The 21,789-nt window shown below is 43.0% G+C and overlaps 1 protein-coding gene across 2 annotated transcripts in view; it reads left to right on the top strand.

The window, feature by feature from the left end:
* LOC115179449 (neuroligin-4, X-linked-like) overlaps nucleotides 1–21,789 on the top strand; it is an 80,913-nt gene that overhangs the window by 47,217 nt on the left and 11,907 nt on the right. For both annotated transcript variants that reach the window (XM_029740992.1, XM_029740990.1), the window contains one exon: nucleotides 21,053–21,238. In XM_029740992.1, coding sequence (XP_029596852.1) covers nucleotides 21,053–21,238 — 186 coding nt within the window. The remainder of the gene's footprint in view (nucleotides 1–21,052; nucleotides 21,239–21,789) is intronic.

Here is a 21,789-nt window from a genome sequence, read left to right as displayed (position 1 = left end):
GAGACAAAAAAGTCTCTGTGTGTGTGGGTCTATATGTGTGTGTGATGTACTGATAACAGCAAATACTGAATCTCAGAAGAGTAGAAAGATCGAGGGATGATAAAAAGAAAGAAAGCTGGGTGGAATTTTAAATGGATTTGGTCAGTGGCTCAGTAAATCTCCATGTTACTGAAAGCATCCTATTTTTACGCCAGAGGATGACCGCAAACGGCAAATGATGCCCTCCTCTCTCACCCTCTCTGTCTTCCTCTCCTCTCCCTAATGCATTGTTTATCCTGTAGAGTTTGTTTTAAGTAAGTGGCCTGGTACACAGAGTATAGTGAATGTAATTGCACGCTGCATTGAATTTTGGCAATTACAAGCGGTTGAGATGACCGAGCATCGCACGCTCATCTCCCCCCATGGTTTAAGAAAGCCTCAGCCTCCGCTATACAGTCTGGTGGATAATGAGACAGGATGGAAAATGCCACGGTAAACATTAATCAATGAGACTCAGACTGCCGAAAAATGACTGATTTGCAAATGGCTAAGTAGAGTGGCATGGTGGCCATAATAACTGTTTAGTTTTGACAGTCACTACACAATGGGGGAGTTGATTTGATTCTGCTGGGGGCTAGTAAACGGGTAAGGATGGTGGCAATGTTTCCACCTCTGGGTTAACCAGTTTGGCGGACTGTGTGGCTGAACAACACCAGGTCATCACAGTCTATTTCTCCCCGTGACTCCCTCCATGTTTGGAGGTCGCACATTTCACGACCCACACTTTTCAGGTTCAATTGCTTATTATACCAGCTGTAATGTGAAGCAGTAGAAGCATAGGAGAGTGTGGTGGGTGGGTGTGCCTGCCTGTTTCTTGTGGATACTGTTTGCTATAGTTGTCAAAAATATATATATATAGTTGATCTCTTACAGTTTTATATATGAACGTAATTGTCAGATAGTAACAAAAATAGCTTTAAAAAAACACAAGAAGGACTTAACATAGCAAACACGTCATCTGACATCAGTTGACTATCACTATTATTCTGAGATTACAGTGAGTCTGTTGAGGTTTAGAAGACATCAAGAGACAGATTTAATCAAAACCCACCCAACCAAGCAACAATAAACTTGTATCGCTCAATGTTATGTTTCCACGGTATGGGACTTTACTGTAGAGCCAGGCTTTTTGACTTTCTTTATTGGAGTGGCTCTGAATTGAATACGCATACAGATTCAAAATATCTGTGACATTACAGCTATATTAAGCCACATGAGTTGCAACCCAGATATGATTTCCTGTTGCAGTTTACTGAAATATGGCCATACACTTGTATATATAGATGAATAGCGAAGAAAAGTGGTCATATTTTTGTTATTTTATATGATGATCATCATCATCATCATCATCATCATCATCATCATCATCATTATTATTATTATTATGATGATGTCAACTCGCAGTGTAGTACCAGCACTGATGCTGTTCATTTCTGCTCAGCGGTGCTGTCTTATTGTAAAAGTGTTTGACCTTCTCTTACACAGTATTCTGTTTTTAAAGGTTTTGGGAGCCTCTAAGCGTCACGATTTAGTCAAATGTTTTGCATATTCATGTTCAGAGTTTGTTTATTTGCAAAGCTCAAGGTGTTAATATGCTTCAGTTCCTGAGGTGGTGATGAAGACTCACTTTAACAGTAACAGACTGGCAATGTATAATACTGAGGAAAGGAATTGAGCAAGACTATATAATGTAATTTTACACAAAAGTCCTTCAAATAGTCTCCTTCTTCCGTAACATGCAGGGGCGTAACTTTCACTGGGGACGGGGGGGACATGTCCCCCCCACATTCAGAAATTTAAATTTTGTCCCCCACCTGTTTTATAATTGGAATGTGATATAAAACGAGGCAACGGTGTGCTTTAGGACCATGCGGACGCCTCCGAGCGGTCGGGTAGGCTGTTTGGAGTGTTTATCCGAATAGATTAGAAAAATTAAAATTATGTCCCCCCCACTTGTGCCCCTGGTAACATCAGAGACACAGCACTTCATCCAGTGTAGACTTCTTAAGCTTCTTTTAGAGGATATTACGAAAATGCTCTTATCTGTTCATGCTTATTCCTACACTCAGGCGAAAGTGGTATGGAAATGAGAGGTAGGTAGCGTGAGCGAGAGAGAAACAGGAAAGAAGGGATGTTTCCTGCCATAGCCATATAGCCACAGGGATTATTTGATCATGTTGTCAACTGTACTTGTACCTACGGGGACAGCCAAATAACCCTTTAAGGTTCTAGATAGCACCTTTTTTTCTAAGAGTGTTGTCAACGTTGCTGTGATGTTCTACACAAGTAAGGGATGAAGACATTTTGAATTATGACAGTACAATACCACCTAGATGAGCACTTTAATGACAGCAAAGCCACACGCAGTACGGCCAGGCTGTATAACTCTGGAAATGAGGAGATAATTGATTATTCTTGACATCTGAAATTTTATGACACTTAAATACCAGGGAGATGCAACAGGCACTTCAGCTTTGTGTCGAACATTCACTGTTTTGCAGATAATGGATTTTTCTAGATCGTGCTTGGTTAAAGATGTGTTTGATTTGTTGATGAGCAGTGGTATTCCCATGTCAGGGGATTATAGTTGATATGTTTTCATAACACATATCGATGCAGGACATGTATGGTACTCTGATTAAAATGAAGTCTATAGTGCTATACAGTTTGTGTATGATGTTCATGATTAAAGTAAAGTCAGTGTTTAAGTATTCAGTTAACAGACATATAAAAGAAAGTTAATAGCGTGACACTAATTACAGCCTGCTGAGTCATTTTAATTTCATGAGCTGGAATCCGATTAGCACTTTTCCTGGATGCATGCTGGAAAATATTGATCCCGCAGGCTTTTAAGTATTGTTCAAAGAAGCTACTTGTTGAGATGGAGGGAGAACACTTTAGATTAGGTACACATATTTTTTTTTAATGAAGAACATAATGAAAAGATGATTTAAGACAAAGTTTAAGAACATGGATTTATGTCTGGTTGCTAAAGGACCACGTTACATTGCTAATTAAGAACACTTGCGAAATTCTCTTTGCACGCTTTAAAAATCTTCCAAATGCTATGTTGTTTACTTCAGGTGACAGATTTTAGCATAGCATTTGGGCACTAAGTCAATGATATACTGCAGACGCTTTAGATATGCCTACTGTTTTTATTTCATTTTGAAAAATATACATTTACCAGTTATCTCTCTTGGAAATAAAAAGCAACAACATTTTAACCCCAGTATGGAACAAACTGTATTTTTCTGACAGCTAAATACAGATGGTAGTTTACTGCAATAAATCAACATGAATCAACTGTGTGTTTATGGCTTTCCAGTCTTTCCTTGCAGATGTTATCTCTGCTAGTCTGTTCCTTCCTTTACCGCTGTATTCAATGAGTAAAATGTGATCATGAGCTGGGCACAAACAGTACAAGATGTGTATAATCTGAAAGAAAGGTCTTAAAAAGATGTATATACAGTATGTCCCCCAAATAAACCTTTGAATGCATTGTAAAATAACATCTAATGGTCCACGCTGTCCCCTACAGATAAACAACCATAGGCTACACAATTCACTTTGCCTCATACTGCTCTGAAATTTCAGGGCCATTTTGTCTTATAATGTCTTCAGAAAGGACATGATATTGTATTTCTTCAGGCTCTTCCTATAAGGATAGGAATGCCTAGGAGGTCATGGCTTTATTCTGTCTGGAGCATTAGCCAGTACATTCTGCTGGGGCTGGCTATTATTGGCCGTAGACACACCACTAAGACTTGAGAATAGACAAGGGGGAGGCACAACAAACCAATGTGAGCGTGCTCACTGACCCAGGTGGCCACCCACACTGTGTTTGTGTGCGTGTGTGTGCATGTGAGTGTGTGTGTGTGTGTGTGTGTGTGTGTCCACCCGCCAGACACCTCTCTGGAGAGGAGCGTCGGATCACTTTCGCTCCATCCAGCTGGAAGCTCAAACAGGCCACCACACTGTGCCCAGAGCTGAATTGGTGGGTTAAGGGGTACAATTCTGTTCCTCTAAGGCTGGGGAATAACATAAGAACTCTCTTATTGGTCAACTTAACCTGTGCAACCAACCTATGATATAGTGTCCTCACACAGCTGGATATAGTATATACAGTATGCATATTTAGCAATACTGTATGACAAAGATATAACATGAAACTATGAAACTTTGAGTACCAATCCACTAGTCTTTGCCACAGTGATTCCTCAGATTAAGGAATCAATGAAGCAGAGAGTTTTGGGTTGGGTTCATTTGCATCAGATTTCTTTAGGGTAGAATTCTCCTCCCCAGATGAAAAGCTTATTAAAATGTAATGTTGTTCAACAACTGGAGGGAAGATACAGAGAGAGAGCAATAGAGAAAGGGAGGAGAGAGAGAGAGAGAGAGAGAGAGAGAGAGAGAGAGAGAGGCTAACCATCTTTGATGTTCAGAGACTGTTTGTACTTTCCCTAATTAACCAGACTGAATCCAAATGAATGTGCATACATACATAGTATGTAAAAATTTGGTTAGGAACTCATGTAAATCTGCTCTTTTACAAACAAAGCATATTTCTAAAATTGTATTTATCTTTTCACTGCAGTGGGCTAAATCAGGGTCACATAGAGTGATTCTTGGTGGTCTTAAACACATCTACTTTGAAACAGAAGTATACATCTCACACACATGGTTATGGGCTAATAAAAGAAGATATCTGTACCATGTCAGATATAGAGATTAAATGTATTATATTTTGAATTTGCATCCCAATATTACACTTTATATACATCACAGAAGACTGAAATATAACAAAACCGTTTGAAAAAAAAACCCACCAGATTTTCAACGTTTAAAAAAAGAGAATGTTTATTAATTATGAAATTAAGAAAAATATGAATAACATTCCACCCATGAGGACACTAGAGGGCAATTTGGTCATGTGACTGTAGGAAAGGCATCTATGCTCAGCCAAACAGACTTGATCTAGCTGATCTAGCTACTGTTGTAGCCTATATTTATTTTGAAATTGCTACTTGTTGTTTATTTTGCTTTACAAGCGCTTTGAGATTCTGTCTGCAATGAAAAGTGCTATAAAAGTTTAATAAATTATTATTATTATTACTCAACGTAATAACATGTTCTTATTCACAGACAGCGAGTTAGTCATAGCAATAAGTGAGCCTAGAATTCATCAGTTGTCATATACAAGGCAAAGGTTGTCAAAAGCAACAGTCAAAACAGTGCAAAGGTTGTATGGAGGAGAGAATGAGGTGTTCAAAGAAAATTGGAATGTCACCATGGCAACATCTAACTGACAGCAAGAGAAGACAGGGTGTTTTTTCTGACAAATTACGGTTTGATTATTGAAGGGCAATTACTATTTTTTAAACATGTCCTAAGGGGAAACCAAGGACAAACAACAAAATAAACAAATAACAATCTATGCAATTACTGTATGACAGGCTTTTTTATCACCCAATTAGAGCACTGTGGCACATTGATTTTCTAGAGAGGGTTTTTGGAAGCCTCCACTTCACCTCATTTACACACAGCACTCGTTCCGTTCCAAATGGCACCCTAGTCCCTAGTGCACCACTTTTTACCAGGTTCAATAGGGCTATGGTCAAAAGTAATGCACTTCGTAGGGAATATGGTGCCATTTGGGATGCAAGTCAGCCATCAGACAGTGTTGTTGTTGGATTGAGTTACTGTAAGAGCTGTGCCTCTTGTAGACAAAAAGGATTATCCACTTCTTGACATGGTTACGTATTTGCTTAGTATCGATTCCCTGTGTAATGTGTTCTCTGCCTCGATCCCAGGCACCTACTTCTGTTGACTAAACATCGGTGGAGAGGATGTGTGGAGTAGCACCCTATGTGTTGCCAGGCAAGCCAATAAAAAAATACGGCAACAACCAATGACACGTACACTCTTCGATCACTGCCACTTTGGGGTCCTTTGACTGTGTTATCCTTAACGATTCCCATTTTAGATAAACAGTTTGGTCGTATTTCTTTATGTTTTGCAGACAGTTAGTTAATACAGGGGTGTCTTGATGTTTTTTATTGGTTACACTATTTGGGGTAAATCATGCTCAGTGTGGGTCTTGGCGAACCACTCAGAAGGTGCTGTAATAGTGCTATAACACATTATTTGGCAGCATGCTGCTTGGGGCTACGCATCTACAGTACTTGGGCCAATGCCTGGTTGAGGAAAAGCAGATGTATTTCTGTGTTAAGGGTTCGGATGCATGGACCAGTCACAGCTAACTGGCAGTACACCATTGTCAAACAGCATTTTATGTACAGCAAATGTATAATTTGGTTGCAGACAAAACTGTGTCGTCTTATAGTCTTGTCTGTATAGAAAAGATAGTGATCACTGTTGTTTTATGTTTTCTAAAACTCACTCGCCTCATCCTGACTCAAACAAATAGATGTTTAACTGCTGTACCCTATATATTCCATTTTCAATTCCCAAGGAAGGACATTTGGAATCCCTTATCTCTCGTTGAGCTGAGGCGGGGTGACAATCCATAGGAGTTCCTCCGATGTGTTTATGTGCCGCTAAATCATTAACCATCTTACTCTGCTGGCTGGCTTGCAAACCTGTTAGCTTTGAAGGGTGACAGACACTGAACACTGAACACTGAACTCCCCCATGCTGTTGAGCTTGAGCTGCAAGATAATGAGGCTGTGCTGGTTCTCAATATGATGCAGAAAAAAACATTACACAAATTGTACATTATGTTCGCTTTTTGCAATGCTTTTTGAGTGTGGACTTACTGTGTTTTTGTATTTCTGGATTAAATAGTTTAACTTATACCAACTAAGAGACTTCCTATCTACAAGCCTGGGAGAGTGTGATGGTTTCCACTATGTAGTTATTGATCTTTAAATGGAAAGCAATAGCATGGCTAACAGAGCTGTGGATTCTCCTTATGATGCTCTTTAATTCGTTTTCTTCAACACTCAGTGGGTGTATATCCTATATATAATTGAACTGACTATTGCACCACTAGAAATATCGCAAATTGTACCTATAACTGGGAAAGTGGACTATTTTGGCATTGTATATTGTAGCATGGCTAACAGAGAGGTCAGGATAGTTTTAGCTGTAGCATGGCTAACAGACGGGTCAGGATAGTTTAAGCTGTAGCATGGCTAACAGAGGGGTCAGGGAGTTTTAGCTGTAGCATGGCTAACAGACGGGTCAGGATAGTTTAAGCTGTACCCAGACTAGAACAATATATGGGATTTATCATTTACATTCATTCAGAGTGTATGTCACTGTTTGTCATAGAATGTTTCACAGAGGGCACCTTTCCTTCACCAGGCGGTCCGTTTGGATAATTTTTTCCAAATTGGAGTATACCCACTTCTCCAGGCACCACTGCACCACTGCGGCTAACAGATAGTTCCGAGTAGTTTTAGCCGTAGCATGGCTACCAGAGAGCCCAGGGTGTCTGTCAGATGGCTGGTTCATGTGGTCCGTTCCTGCAGAGGGAGAGAGACCTGTCTGTGATGCAGCCTTCACGTCATGTTGGAAACCCGGACCTTCCAAGTTAAAATTAAAGTAAGTAATTTGCGTAGAGCTTCCTATTGGTTGATTCTGATGCTTAAGTGGGAAACATGGTATTATCTTTCTTTCTACAACGAGTAAGCAATTCGGAAATGTCCAAGTTTACGAAATGTCGTGAACGTGGCATGAAGCCCTATTGGATTTGGTAGCCCAGCTTTGGAGGACAGATGGTGTGCATGGAGGTGATAGGCTGTGGCTGTGCTGTGGTGTGTGTGGTGGAAGGGCGGTACTTGATAAACAAGGGGATTTAATGCTTCATGACCCAGATCTGCACTGAGCAGTGATGTTTCCCCAGCATGTGTGTGTGTGTGTGTGGTGAGGCTCAAATTAACGTGAATGAAGAGTGACATAGACATTTTGTGTGTGCATGAAATGGTGAAGCTGAAGGGAGGAGTGACTGGGACAGCTGTGAGTGTGTTTGTGTTTGTGTGTGTGTATTTGTGCATGTGGGTGTGTGACATCTGGGAAGTGTGGCAGAGTGTCTGTGTGCTTGAGCTGCTCTGTATCCCTCCTCCTCCATCACTGTCACACAGCTGTCCCCTACCTGGACGACCTGTCACTCCACAGAGTCTGTCATCATCTCTCACTCTCTCTCTCTCTCTCTCTTTCTCTCTCTCTCCCCTCTCTCTCTCTATGTACAGTCGTGGCCAAAAGTTTTGAGAATGATGCAAATACTAATTTTCACAAAGTCTGCTGCCTCAGTTTGTATGATGGCAATTTGCATATACTCCAGAATGTTATGAAGAGTGATCAGATGAATTGCAATTAATTGCAAAGTCCCTCTTTGCCATGCAAATGAACTGAATCCCCCAAAAACATTTCCACTGCATTTCAGCCCTGCCACAAAAGGACCAGCTAACATCATGTCAGTGATTCTCTCGTTAACACAGGTGTGTGTGTTGACGAGGACAAGGCTGGAGATCACTCTGTCATGCTGATTGAGTTTGAATAACAGACTGGAAGCTTCAAAAGGAGGGTGGTGCTTGAAATCATTGTTCTTCCTCTGTCAATCATGGTTACCTGCAAGGAAACACGTGCCGTCATCATTGCTTTGCACAAAAAGGGCATCACAAGCAAGGATGTTGCTGCCAGTAAGATTGCACCTAAATCAACCATTTATCAGATCATCAAGAACTTCAGGGAGAGTGGTTAAATTTTTGTGAAGAAGGCTTCAGGGCGCCCAAGAAAGTCCAGCAAGCGGGAGACCGTCTCCTAAAGTTGATTCAGCTGCAGGATCGGGGCACCACCAATACCGAGCTTGCTCAGGAATGGCAGCAGGCAGGTGTGAGTGCATCTGCACGCACTGTGAGGCGAAGACTTTTGGAGGATGGCCTGGTGTCAAGAAGGGCAGCAAAGAAGCCACTTCTTTCCAGGAAAAACATCAGGGACAGACTGATATTCTGCAAAAGGTACAGGGATTGGACTGCTGAGGACTGGGGTACATTTTCTCTGATGAATCCCCTTTCCGATTGTTTGGGGCATCCGGAAAAAAGCTTGTCCGGAGAAGACAAGGTGAGCGCTACCATCAGTCCTGTGTCATGCCAACAGAAAAGCATCCTGAGACCATTCATGTGTGGGGTTGCTTCTCAGCCAAGGGAGTGGGCTCACTCACAATTTTGCCTAAGAACACAGCCATGAATAAAGAATGGTACCAACACATCCTCGCTGAGCAACTTCTCCCAACCATCCAGGAACAGTTTGGTGACGAACAATGCCTTTTCCAGCATGATGGAGCACCTGCCATAAGGCAAAAGTGATAACTAAGTGGCTCGGGGAACAAAACATTGATATTTTGGGTCCATGGCCAGGATACTCCCCAGACCATAATCCCATTGAGGACTTGTGGTCAATCCTCAAGAGGTGGGTGGACAAACAAAAGCCCACAAATTCTGACAAACTCCAAGCATTGATTATGCAAGAATGGGCTGCCATCAGTCAGGATGTGGCCCAGAATTTAATTGACAGCATGCCAGGGCGGATTGCAGAGGACTTGAAAAAGAAGGGTCAACACTGCAAATATTGACACTTTGCATCAACTTCATGTAATTGTCAATAAAAGCCTTTGAAGCTTATGAAACGCTTGTAATTATACTTCAGTATTCCATAGTAACATCTGACAAAAATATCTAAAGACACTGAAGCAGCAAACTTCTCATTCTCAAAACTTTTGGCAACGACTGTACTCCCCACCCCAACACACACCCAGAGGCTTGATACCTTTAGCACCTCTGTCATACTACAGTACTGTTTTGTCATACTACAGTACTGTTTTGTCATACAACAGTACTGTTTTGTCATACTACAGAACTGTTTTGTCATACTACACTACTGTTTTGTAATACTACAGTAATGTTTTGTCATACTACACTACTGTTTTGTCATACTACAGTACTGTTTTGTCATACTACACTATTGTTTTGTCATACTACAGTACTGTTTTGTCATACTACACTATTGTTTTGTCATACTACAGAACTGTTTTGTCATACTACAGTACTGTTTTGTCATACTACAGTAATGTTTTGTCATACTACAGTACTGTTTTGTCATACTACAGAACTGTTTTGTCATACTACAGTACTGTTTTGTCATACTACACTACTGTTTTGTCATACTACACTACTGTTTTGTCATACTACAGAACTGTTTTGTCATACTACAGAACTGTTTTGTCATACTACAGTACTGTTTTGTCATACTACAGTAATGTTTTGTCATACTACAGTACTGTTTTGTCATACTACAGAACTGTTTTGTCATACTACACTACTGTTTTGTCATACTACACTACTGTTTTGTCATACTACAGTACTGTTTTGTCATACTACACTACTGTTTTGTCATACTACAGTACTGTTTTGTCATACTACACTACTGTTTTGTCATACTACACTACTGTTTTGTCATACAGTACATGCCATCTGTAGCTACAGCCTAAGACAACATGTACTGAACACGTGGAGAAGCTGTGTTCAGACACAGCGTGTTCATGGAGCGCATCACCTGGCCAGAATGGTTGATAACCTTTATCATGTCACAAGGACAAGCACAATAAACTAAACGAAACAGATGCCAATGGAGATTTATTTTGTAAACCCTTTCCATGTTTTCATGCATGTCATTAACTGTTCATTATCTACCATCATCTATGTACACTAGATTAAAAATGACACTAAGTATTGAGATCTGTTTGGGATTGTTTTTACTGAGGGATTAATAACAGCTAGATAGAGATTATCATTTTATTAGACTTTGGGGCCATTACCCATGCAAAACTCATAGCACAGATATGCATGGTATGGTACCGTCCAAATCATCACAATCATCTCTGTGTCCTTGTGGAAGGTCCAAAATGTCCTTCTGTCTATATGACTAACCGGCTAGCATCATACCCCCGATGTTATGGAAAAGAGACAGGGCTAGCATGTTAGAGGGCCAGGGCCAGGGCTTTCCGTAACAGGGTAGAGTTAGTCGGACAAGTGGGTGGGTGAAGGAGGCCATTCCTTCCTCTTCAGTGATCGTGTTTGGATGTATGGAGGTTTGTCAGAGATACTACATACTTCATGCTCTCGGGTCTCCCTGCAGAATATCATCAGTCACGTGGAGTGCTGTGACTCGGATGATTCCAGAATGTTGTCACATGGAGTGCATTTCTGAGACTGATGATCTCACAAGACTTAATGATATGATGTGAGTCAGAGTTGGAGGAGAGCAACAGCCCTGCCTCAGGCTGAGGGGGTAATGGATGTGTCATAGATGCCATGCAGCCGCAGAATGACAAGCCATAAGTAGGACGTGGCATTGACTCAGGCAAATAGCAGCAGGGTGGTCAATACTTGTTTTACATGGCTGTTTTTAGAGTGGGCAACACTTGAAAAGTCATATAACTTGGAAACAGACAGACGTGTCAAATCGTCAGGGGTGGCATTTAGTATACTGTTATTTTTTAAAATAAATTCACAGTAGGCGTACAGAAAGAAGTACTTAACACTATTCTTGTGTCGTACCTCATACTACAGCATTTCCTGTAAAACAGTTGCTACTGTAATGCAGTTCAGCGCTGTGGGGCCTGGGGAATGTCTGTGCAGTTATGAACTCTGCAAGCGGTGCAAATGTCTCTGGTATGGTATCCGATAGATTTGAATTACCTCCGCACGATTTAATGAACATACGCTGGTGGATCACAGGGGTTGTACCCTAACTCCGTGGATGTAACCAATTGCACTCTGTGCGGTTGGTAGAAACATACTTCTCTCTCTCTGTCTGTCTGTCTGTCTGTCTGTCTGTCTGTCTGTCTGTCTGTCTGTCTGTCTGTCTGTCTGTCTGTCTGTCTGTCTGTCTGTCTGTCTGTCTGTCTGTCTGTCTGTCTGTCTGTCTGTCTGTCTGTCTGTCTGTCTGTCTGTCTCTCTCTCTGTCTCTCTCTCTGTCTCTGTCTGTCTGTCTGTCTGTCTGTCTGTCTCTGTCTCCTCCCGCCAACAATCTCTCTATTGATTGTTGGCGGGAGGAAAGGTGCTCAAATCTCATTGACATTCTGAGTTATTTCAAATGAGCTGTTCTAATGGTACATATGTAGGATCTTAATTTGAGCCAGTTTGCTACAGCAGGGATATAATCCTGCAGCAACAGGAAATGTGAATTCTTATGTGGATTATAATTAATGGAACATTTTTGTAGGGGTTGACACATTTTTCATTAGGGCAAATCAAGTCTGACATTTTAAAGTGGAAATTAGAAACTTTTGAAGCCTTTTTAAACCTTGAATACACTACAAATTTGCATTTCCTGCCGTGCAGGGAAATTCTCAGCAACAAACAAGATCCTACATCTGTAACTTTCTAATAAGGTAGAAAGAGAAAGAGAAAGAGAAAGAGGAGAGAGGAGAGAGAGATTGTACTGCAAGAGTTATTGTCACATTATTTGAATTAATGTTCATTAAGAAGTACAAATGAATGAATATTATTAATTCAGTCAAAAAGCTAATCAAAATGTTAATTTCCCATTTGAACGCCGTGAACCTAATGTTGCTGCATTCTTTGATGTTGCCAAATCCATATATTTTCATGAAGGTAACAGAATTGCTGCTGTTTTGACCACTTGGCTTCATACTGAGAGAGAAGCCAGCTCTCATCAAAAGATGTTTCTTCAAAAACCCATATCAGGTATGCATTGTTCAGCAACATCAAATTGCTTCCCGGAAATAACCACATCCACATGTCACAATAATAATGTAACTGTTAGGAAGAGAGTTTTCCAGGTTAATGAATCAATCATCAATCCCAACTTTCCATCAAAGCAGAACACCATGACAGGATGTTTTTTGGTCATTTATTGTTACTAGTATGAATTATTTACTTAGCTACTGATTTGACAACCCAGAGTGACCTGTACTTTTTCCCCTCATCACAAACCTCTAATAAGTCAGCTTTAAACCAAATGATTATGTATAGCCCCTGGCCTGCCTGTGCACACAGAACACACACACACGTGTGCGCGCACGCGTGCAGCAGCAACCACATTAGGGCACAGCCTGCTGAATGTGCAAACGATGACGGCCAGGGAGGAGAAGAGAAAAAAGAACTGGGAGGAAATGTGTCTTTTTCACTCATAATTATAATGCCATTTGGAGTGTAAGTAATCGCTCTGCTGTCATTTTCAATCCGCCACCACTAATATGGCCAAATTTACCAGCATCAGTGAATGCACTTTGACAGCTGCTATGTTTTGCTTCCCCGGGTCGCTGTCTGTCAATCACTGAGGATTATGGGTAACCAGCTCACCTGCCTCTGATGTACTCTAATTCTGTGCCATGATTATAGACTCAAACTGAATGAGATAGATAGCAGGACAACGCCTGTTTCCTTTGTATGGATTAATCTATTATGTCCCCATTTTGCACAAGTCCACATTTTCACACACATTATTCCGTTGCTATATCAAACGAACAGATACAGGCTCTACTTCAACATACCCACTTAACAAGATAGGCTACATTTGTCTATAGTGGATGCAATGTCTTTCATTGTGATGGGGTTATTTGGTGGCTTGCAAACGTACATCTATAAAGGATTATAAACCATTTACATATTGAGGGTTGATATGACAGACTGGCCAGTGACAACAAAGTTGTGAGAGTTCCCAGCTCCCCGGGACTCGCCAGAGGAAATCATTTTTGACAGACATACAGACAGAGGTTGAGATTCAATGTCAGCATCCCTAATGGCACCCTATTCCCTATATAGTGCACTACTTTTCACCAGAGCCCTGTGAGATAAAAGGAATAGGGTGCCATTTGGGACGCTAGCCAATCACTGGCTTTCACTGAGCTAGCTGTAGCTGTGACCTGACCTTCTTGAGCAGCTAATTCCAAACATTACCCCTCACATCTCTCCCTTTGATAATTACCATTTCATCTGAGAGCCACGGGGCAGATTATTCCCTGGTCAGAGAGCACAGTTAGACACTATTACAATGAATGTCTGGATAGATGGATAGACGCCGGTCAGAGCTTTTTCTTCCTTGCTCCCGTGTGTTCTGTTGATACAAAAAAAGTCAGGCTTGTCAATTCAATACCAACTATGGTTTGTTTTGTCTTGGTGAAAGACAAGGCTTGGGAAAATGAAAAGACTTGTCTCTCTCTATTAAGAGAGGCGTACAATAGGAAAGGCCGGTGGTATTAATTGGTCAGATCAAGTTGTAGATACAGGCTATGAGGCAAGCACCAGCTGGTGGCAAGAAGCTTGAAAAAACACTGTAATGTTTGGTGTCAAATCAAAATATATTGCTCCAGAAATATAGCTACTTCATATTCTCTGTGCATTGACTTCCATGTGTTTACAGACGTGATACAGCAGTGTACTATACATTGAGTGTACAAAACATTAAGAACACTTTCCTAATATTGCGTTGCACCTCCTTTTGCCCTGAGAACAGCCTCAATTCGTTCGGGCATGGACTCTGCATGGCGTTGTAACCATTCCATAGGGATGCTGGCCCATGTTGACTCCAATGCTTCCCACAGTTGTGTCAAGTTGGCTGGATGTCCTTTGGGTGGTGGACCATTCTTGATACACACAGGAAACTGTTGCGCGTGAAAAACTCAGCAGCGTTACAGTTAAATATTTTGTCTTGCCCATTCACCCTCTGAATGGCACACATGCTGTACACAATCCATGTGTCAATTGTTTCAAGGCTTACAAATCCTCCCGTTCATCTACACTGAATGAAGTGGATTTAACAAGTGACATCAATAAGGAATCATAGCTTTCACCTGGATTCACCTGGTCAGTCTAAGCCATGGAAAGAGCAGGCGTCCTTAATGTTTTGTCCACTCAGTGTATGTTGTGCTCTTAGCCTACCAATAGGCTAGCACATTACGTGGAAAATCTCTTGCAGACCCATGGTGTGTAATCGGTGGAGTCATCCTGTCAATGTACAGCATGGTTCCACAGGATCAATACCATTTAAGTAAAGTGTCCACCACAGGAGGTTGGTGGCACCCTAGTTGGGGAGGACTGGCTCGTGGTAATGACTGGGGCGGAATCAGTGGAATGGTATCAAATACATCAAACACATGGTTTGATGCCATTCAATTCTCTCCATTCCAGCTATTATTAAAAGCCGTTCTCCCCTCAGCAGCCTCCACTGGTGTCCAAACATATCCAATAGACAGCAGCACCAAATGGCCTGGACATGGAAGGGATGTGTCTGTCTGACTACAGTATCTTGACATTTCAATGAGAGTACATGCATTTGTCATAGTCCTGTATCATACTGTAGGCCTTTTGCACACACAGTATCAAAGCCGTTACATGCTTGGTAACACGGACGGAGCCCTTTACTTGCCGTTCCAAGTGGCATTAAATGACAGTGTGGCCAAGCAGACCACTTATGTCACAGCTGCCATTCAAACCCGGCTGGCAGCTAGGCCAACTAGTGTGCTTGCATACTCTCTTAAAAGACCTTTGCTTGAAAAAACAATACAAAAAAGTGTCAATAGTACTCTTTGGCCATTGTGAGACACCGTAGCCAGTATACACTTTCTCAAAATAGTCTGAATTAATCTAAGATAACTCAAGAAATCTGTCATACGTTGTTACGTTTTTGTCGAGATCTTAGTCACGCAACTTTACATCTAACTAAGATGTTCGGTCCCTGAACTTCGGCTGGCCTCGAGAAAAAACGTTGTGTGCCCGAACAGCCGAAAAATCCCTCACCGAAGTCCAAAACGAACAAAAACGTCACACAATGTTGTCATAATATACAGTGGGGGGAAAAAAGTATTTGATCCCCTGCTGATTTTGTACATTTGCCCACTTACAAACAAATGATCAGTCTATAATTTTAATAGTAGGATAATTTTAACAGTGAGAGACAGAATAACAAAAAAATCCAGAAAAACGCATGTCAAAAATGTTATAAAATGATTTGCATTTTAATGAGGGAAATAAGTATTTGACCCCTCTGCAAAACATGACTTAGTACTTGGTTGCAAAACCCTTGTTGGCAATCACAGAGGTCAGACGTTTCTTGTAGTTGGCCACCAGGTTTGCACACATCTCAGGAGGGATTTTGTCCCACTCCTCTTTGCAGATCTTCTCCAAGTCATTAAGGTTTCGAGGCTGACGTTTGGCAACTCGAACCTTCAGCTCCCTCCACATATTTTCTATGGGATTAAGGTCTGTAGACTGGCTAGGCCACTCCAGGACCTTAATGTGCTTCTTCTTGAGCCACTCCTTTGTTGCCTTGGCCGTGTGTTTTGGGTCATTGTCATGCTGGAATACCCATCCACGACCCATTTTCAATGCCCTGGCTGAGGGAAGGACGTTCTCACCCAAGATTTGACGGTACATGGCCCCGTCCATCGTCCCTTTGATGCGGTGAAGTTGTCCTGTCCCCTTAGCAGAAAAACACCCTCAAAGCATAATGTTTCCACCTCCATATTTGACGGTGGAGATGGTGTTCTTGGGGTCATAGGCAGCATTCTTCCTCCTCCAAACACGGCGAGTTGAGTTGATGTCAAAGAGCTCCATTTTGGTCTCATCTGACCACAACACTTTCACCAGTTGTCCTCTGAGTCATTCAGATGTTCATTGGCAAACTTCAGATGGGCATGTATATGTATTCTTGAGCAGGGGGACCTTGCGGGCGCTGCAGGATTTCAGTCCTTCACAGCGTAGTGTGTTACCAATTATTTTCTTGGTGACTATGGTCCCAGCTGCCTTGAGATCATTGACAAGATCCTCCCGTTTAGTTCTGGGCTGATTCCTCACCGTTCTCATGATCATTGCAACTCCACAAGGTGAGATCTTGCATGGAGCCCCAGGCCGAGGGATATTGACAGTTCTTTTGTGTTTCTTCCATTGCGAATAATCACACCAAATGTTGTCACCTTCTCACCAAGCTGCCTGGCGATGGTCTTGTAGCCCATTCCAGCCTTGTGTAGGTCTACAATCTTGTCCCTGACATCCTTGGAGAGCTCTTTGGTCTTGGCCATGGTGGAGAGTTTGGAATCTGATTGATTGATTGCTTCTGTGGACTGGTGTCTTTTTTACAGGTAACAAGCTGCGGTTAGGAGCACTCCCTTTAAGAGTGTGCTCCTAATCTCAGCTCGTTACCTGTATAAAAGACACCTGGGAGGGGGTCAAATACTTATTTCCCTCATTAAAAAGCAAATCAATTTATAACATTTTTACATTAGTTTTTCTGGATATTTTTGTTGTTATTCTGTCTCTCACTGTTCAAATAAACCTACCATTAAAATTATAGACTGATCCTTTCTTTGTCAGTGGGCAAACGTACAAAATCAGCAAGGGATCAAATGCTTTTTTCCCCACTGTATGCACAAACTCTTCCGAACTGTTTCGGCTAGGAAGCATGTGGATGCCTTAAGCCTGAGACGTAAAAAATGCATTGGAAGGACATTGTCATTTCTGCGTCGACCCTGTGATATTGTTGTTACAATATTAACATTCAGCAAATAACATTTTACTCAGATGCATTCCCAGGCAGAGTAAGATCAATACTAAAATACTTTGTGAAATATATTGCGGAAGGAATATTTTATTTCTGAAGAGCAAGTTTGATTAGCTACATTTTTATGGAGTTTTAAGATGTGTTGTCTGTGACAGTGAATTTAATCAGGCATTGTGTCGCACTTCTTTTGATACAGATGAAGATAGTTTCTTCCATGCAAACCCTTGATATTGATGTTAAATATACTAGCATAGTGTGTTTTTACAAGCTTTGCAATAGCAGTTATAGCAGTTATCAATATCTGTTCAAGTAGTTGAAATATCTTCAAAGCTCATGTCCATAATACATCTTAATGCAATGTTCTCCTCGGTAATATCCGCAGCAGCTTCTTGACATGGAAGCTTTCACTAATCTTTTCACACACCCTGAGGAGTTACTGGTGGGCTATCCTCTCTGCTCCGCTCCCCTTCGCCCCAGCTCCTCTTCTCAGACAGACATGGTGAGTGGAGACTGAGGAGAGAGAGAGATAGATGGAGAGAGAGGGGGAGAGAGGAGAAAGAGAGAGAGAGAGAGAGAGAGAGGAGCAAGCTGAGGCCTGGAAGTCAGGAGTGTGAGTCCTGCCAGGGGCCTTGTAATCCCTCAACACCCTCTGCTGCTATCACCTCCACCACATGTCTGTCTGTCCTCCCCCTCCATCCCCCTATCCCCTCCACCCTCCTCCATCCCTCCATCTCCCTATCCCCTCCACCCTCCTCCATCCCTCCATCCCCCTATCCCCTCCTCCATCCCTCCATCCCCCTATCCCCTCCACCCTCCTCCATCCCTCCATCTCCCTATCCCCTCCACCCTCCTCCATCCCTCCATCTCCCTATCTCCTCCACCCTCCTCCATCCCTCCATTTCCCTATCCCCTCCATCCTCCTCCATCCCTCCATCCCCCTATCCCATCCACCCTCCTCCATCCCTCCATCTCCCTATCCCCTCCACCCTCCTCTATCCCTCCATCTCCCTATCCCCTCCACCCTCCTCCATCCCTCCATCCCCCTATCCCCTCCACCCTCCTCCATCTCCCTATCCCCTCCATCCTCCTCCATCCCCCTATCCCCTCCACCATCCCTCCATCTCCCTATCCCCTCCACCCTCCTCCATCCCTCCATCTCCCTATCCCCTCCAGCCTCCTCCATCCCTCCATCTCCCTATGCCCTCCACCACTCCTCCCTCCATCCATCCATCCCCCTATCCCCTCCACCCCTCCTCAATCCCTCCATCCCCCTATCCCCTCCACCCCTCCTCCATCCCTGCTACCCCCTCCATCCCCCTATCCCCTCCACCCCTTCTCCATCCCTCCACCCGCCTATCCCCTCCACCCCTCCCCCATCCCTTCTACCACCCTCCATCCCCCTATCCCCTCCACCCCTCCTCCATCCCTCCATCCTCCTATCCCCTCCACCCCTTCCCATCCCTTCTACCCCCTCCATCCCCTATCCCCTCCACCCCTCCTCCATCTCTCTATCCCTTCCACCCCTCCTCCATCCCTTATGCCTTCTACCCCTCCTCCCTCCCTTCTACCTTTCCTCCATCCCTTCTACCCCTTCTCCATTCCTCTATCCCCTCAACCCCTCCTCAATCCCTCCATCCCTTCTACCCTTCCTCCATTCCTCCATTCCTTCTACCCCCCTTCATTCCTCTATCCCTCTATCCCCTCAACACCTCCTCTATCCCTCCATCCCTTCTACCCCTCCTCTATCCCTCCATCCCTTCTACCCCTCTTCCATCCCTCCATCCCTTCTACCCCTCCTCAATCCCTCCATCCCTTCTACCCCTCCTCTATCCCTCCATCCCTTCTACCCCTCCTCCATCCCTCCATCCCTTCTACCCCTCCTCAATCCCTCCATCCCTTCTACCCCTCCTCCATCCCTTCCACCCCTCCTCATCCCTCCATGCCTCTATCCCCTCTACCTCTCCTCCAACCCTTCCACCCCTCCTCATCCCTCCATTCCTCTATCCCCTCCACCTCACAGTCAGACCATGACTAACTCGATCTGCTCCCTATCACAGGGCCACAGGACATCTTTCCTTTTCTCCCTCCTCCTCCTTTTCCTCCTTCTCTCCATCCTTTCATCCGATTTGTCCTGTAGCCTGTAGACTGCTCTGTCTGGTCTCTCCCCCCTGGGATGGAAGCGGAGAGCTGAGCATGTGTCTCAAAGGACACCGTATTCCCTACATAGTGCACTACTTTTGACCAGGGCTCTGGTCAAAAATAGTGCACTATGTAGGGAATAGGGAACCATTTGCGACACTGCCCGGGGGCTGTCTGTGCCAGGGGCTCGGCTTAGAGATCCAAGGCCTGGCGCTTGCGAGGACCAGACACCCCGGTGGCCGTCCCTCGCAGGCTCTAAAGGCCCACCACCTAATGGGTTTAGACAAATCAGCTAATTTGTCAACAAGTTTCTGATTTTGACAAGCATATCAACAAGCTTGTCTGTCTGGCCTGACACTCGGCTGTATAGAGTCAAATCCAAGTCAAAGCCATGTAGTTGAATTCAGACTATGAAAAAGGAACTTGCCTTCTCTCTCTGTCTGTCTCTCTATCTGCATATTCGACTGTATAGTTGAAGCCAAACCAAGTAAATGTTGACTATGAAAAGGAGCTTCGCCTCTCTCTGTCTCTTCCGCTCTGTCTTCTCAGTATAATGGTGGTTCGGTTAGAAGCACTCCAGCCATCTCAGGTTGAATGACTGAGGGAGTACAACCCTACATTATCCTACATTATTCTCTTGATCTTAACAGCAAGTGATGATTCCCAGGTCATTAGGAACTACTGTGACTTACTGAAGAGTTTTGCTATTTGACTGGATAATAAGACTGGAAGCACGCAGGTGTTGCTGACTCGCTGAGGGCTTCAGTTCTTATCAATAGAACAGTAACAATTGGTTCCATGAGGATGGTTCCGGTCCCTTTGTGTTGTGTTGTACAGGCTATTTCTACCTGGATGAGGTCATCCATTATTTCACTGATCGTTGGAACTTACGTCAATGCATTCACGTCACATTTACCTCCATCCGTTGGGGTGAGAAATATAGTGTAAGACGGGCTATTACTGTATGTTTTGAGTCACCTCCTAGGGGTGTAAGTACTGTTCTTTGGGTGTGTGTGTGTGTGTGACGGTAACTGTACTGTGTTTCCTTGTCCCATGGTCCCAAAGACAACAATATCAACAATGAAAAGTGTTAGCAGGTGCAATAATGTATTCATTTAAATTAAATGTGCTTGTATTTACATGTTATGCTTTATTTATTTATGTAATTTGCTTTATGATACATTTCTAAATCACCACCAGGTACAGAATATTGTCCAATATGAATTTTCCGTCTGTCTCCCCTCTGTTTCAATGACAAGCTGTTTTTAGAGGGAGATCAAGAAGGAGGTGATTAATGAGTTTGTTCTGTCCCTTGTTGTTCACACAGGCTTCCTAAGCACAGGGGACCAGGCAGCCAAGGGGAACTATGGACTGCTGGACCAGATCCAAGCCCTGAGGTGGATCAAAGAGAACATTCAGGCCTTCAAAGGAGATCCAAAGAGAGTGACAATCTTCGGCTCTGGTGCGGGGGCATCGTGTGTTAGCTTGCTCACGCTCTCTCACTACTCAGAAGGTATGTATAGGGTATTTTTAGTCCCCACAAATGTTCCCTTACCTCCTTGGAAATCATTGAGATTATGCTATATTTTTTAAGTCCTTAAAGTCAGTGAATACAATTCCTTTTTAATGTTTAATGAATCATAAAATGAATCATTCTCGGCACCCACTGTGAGATTTATACACTGCAATGAATTATTATTAATTCAATTCATATAGTCTTATGAACTTCAGCTATCATTTTAGAATGTAGTAATGAAATAAATACCTGTGGGGAAATGTTTTATTATATGTATTGCTTTATTTGATAGATATCTTCAGAGGGATTTTGTTTCAAACAGGAATATCTCTCTCGCTGGGAGGGTATGGTGGTGTCCCAAATAGCACCCTATTCCCTACATAGTGCACTGCTTTTGACCAGAGTCCTATGGCGCCTGATCAAACATACCGCATTACGTAGGGAATACGGTTCAATTTGGGACGCATCCTAGGATTTATTTCAACAGTCAGAATACACCATCATGACTTTTCAGAGAACATGTAGCGTCACATTTCATCGCCACATGG

This window comes from Salmo trutta, chromosome 39, assembly GCF_901001165.1.
Source record: "Salmo trutta chromosome 39, fSalTru1.1, whole genome shotgun sequence".
In the NCBI taxonomy this organism is placed as follows: domain Eukaryota; kingdom Metazoa; phylum Chordata; class Actinopteri; order Salmoniformes; family Salmonidae; genus Salmo; species Salmo trutta.
The sequence above is the reverse complement of the archived record's forward strand: the minus strand, read 5'-3'. Positions and strand labels throughout refer to the sequence as shown.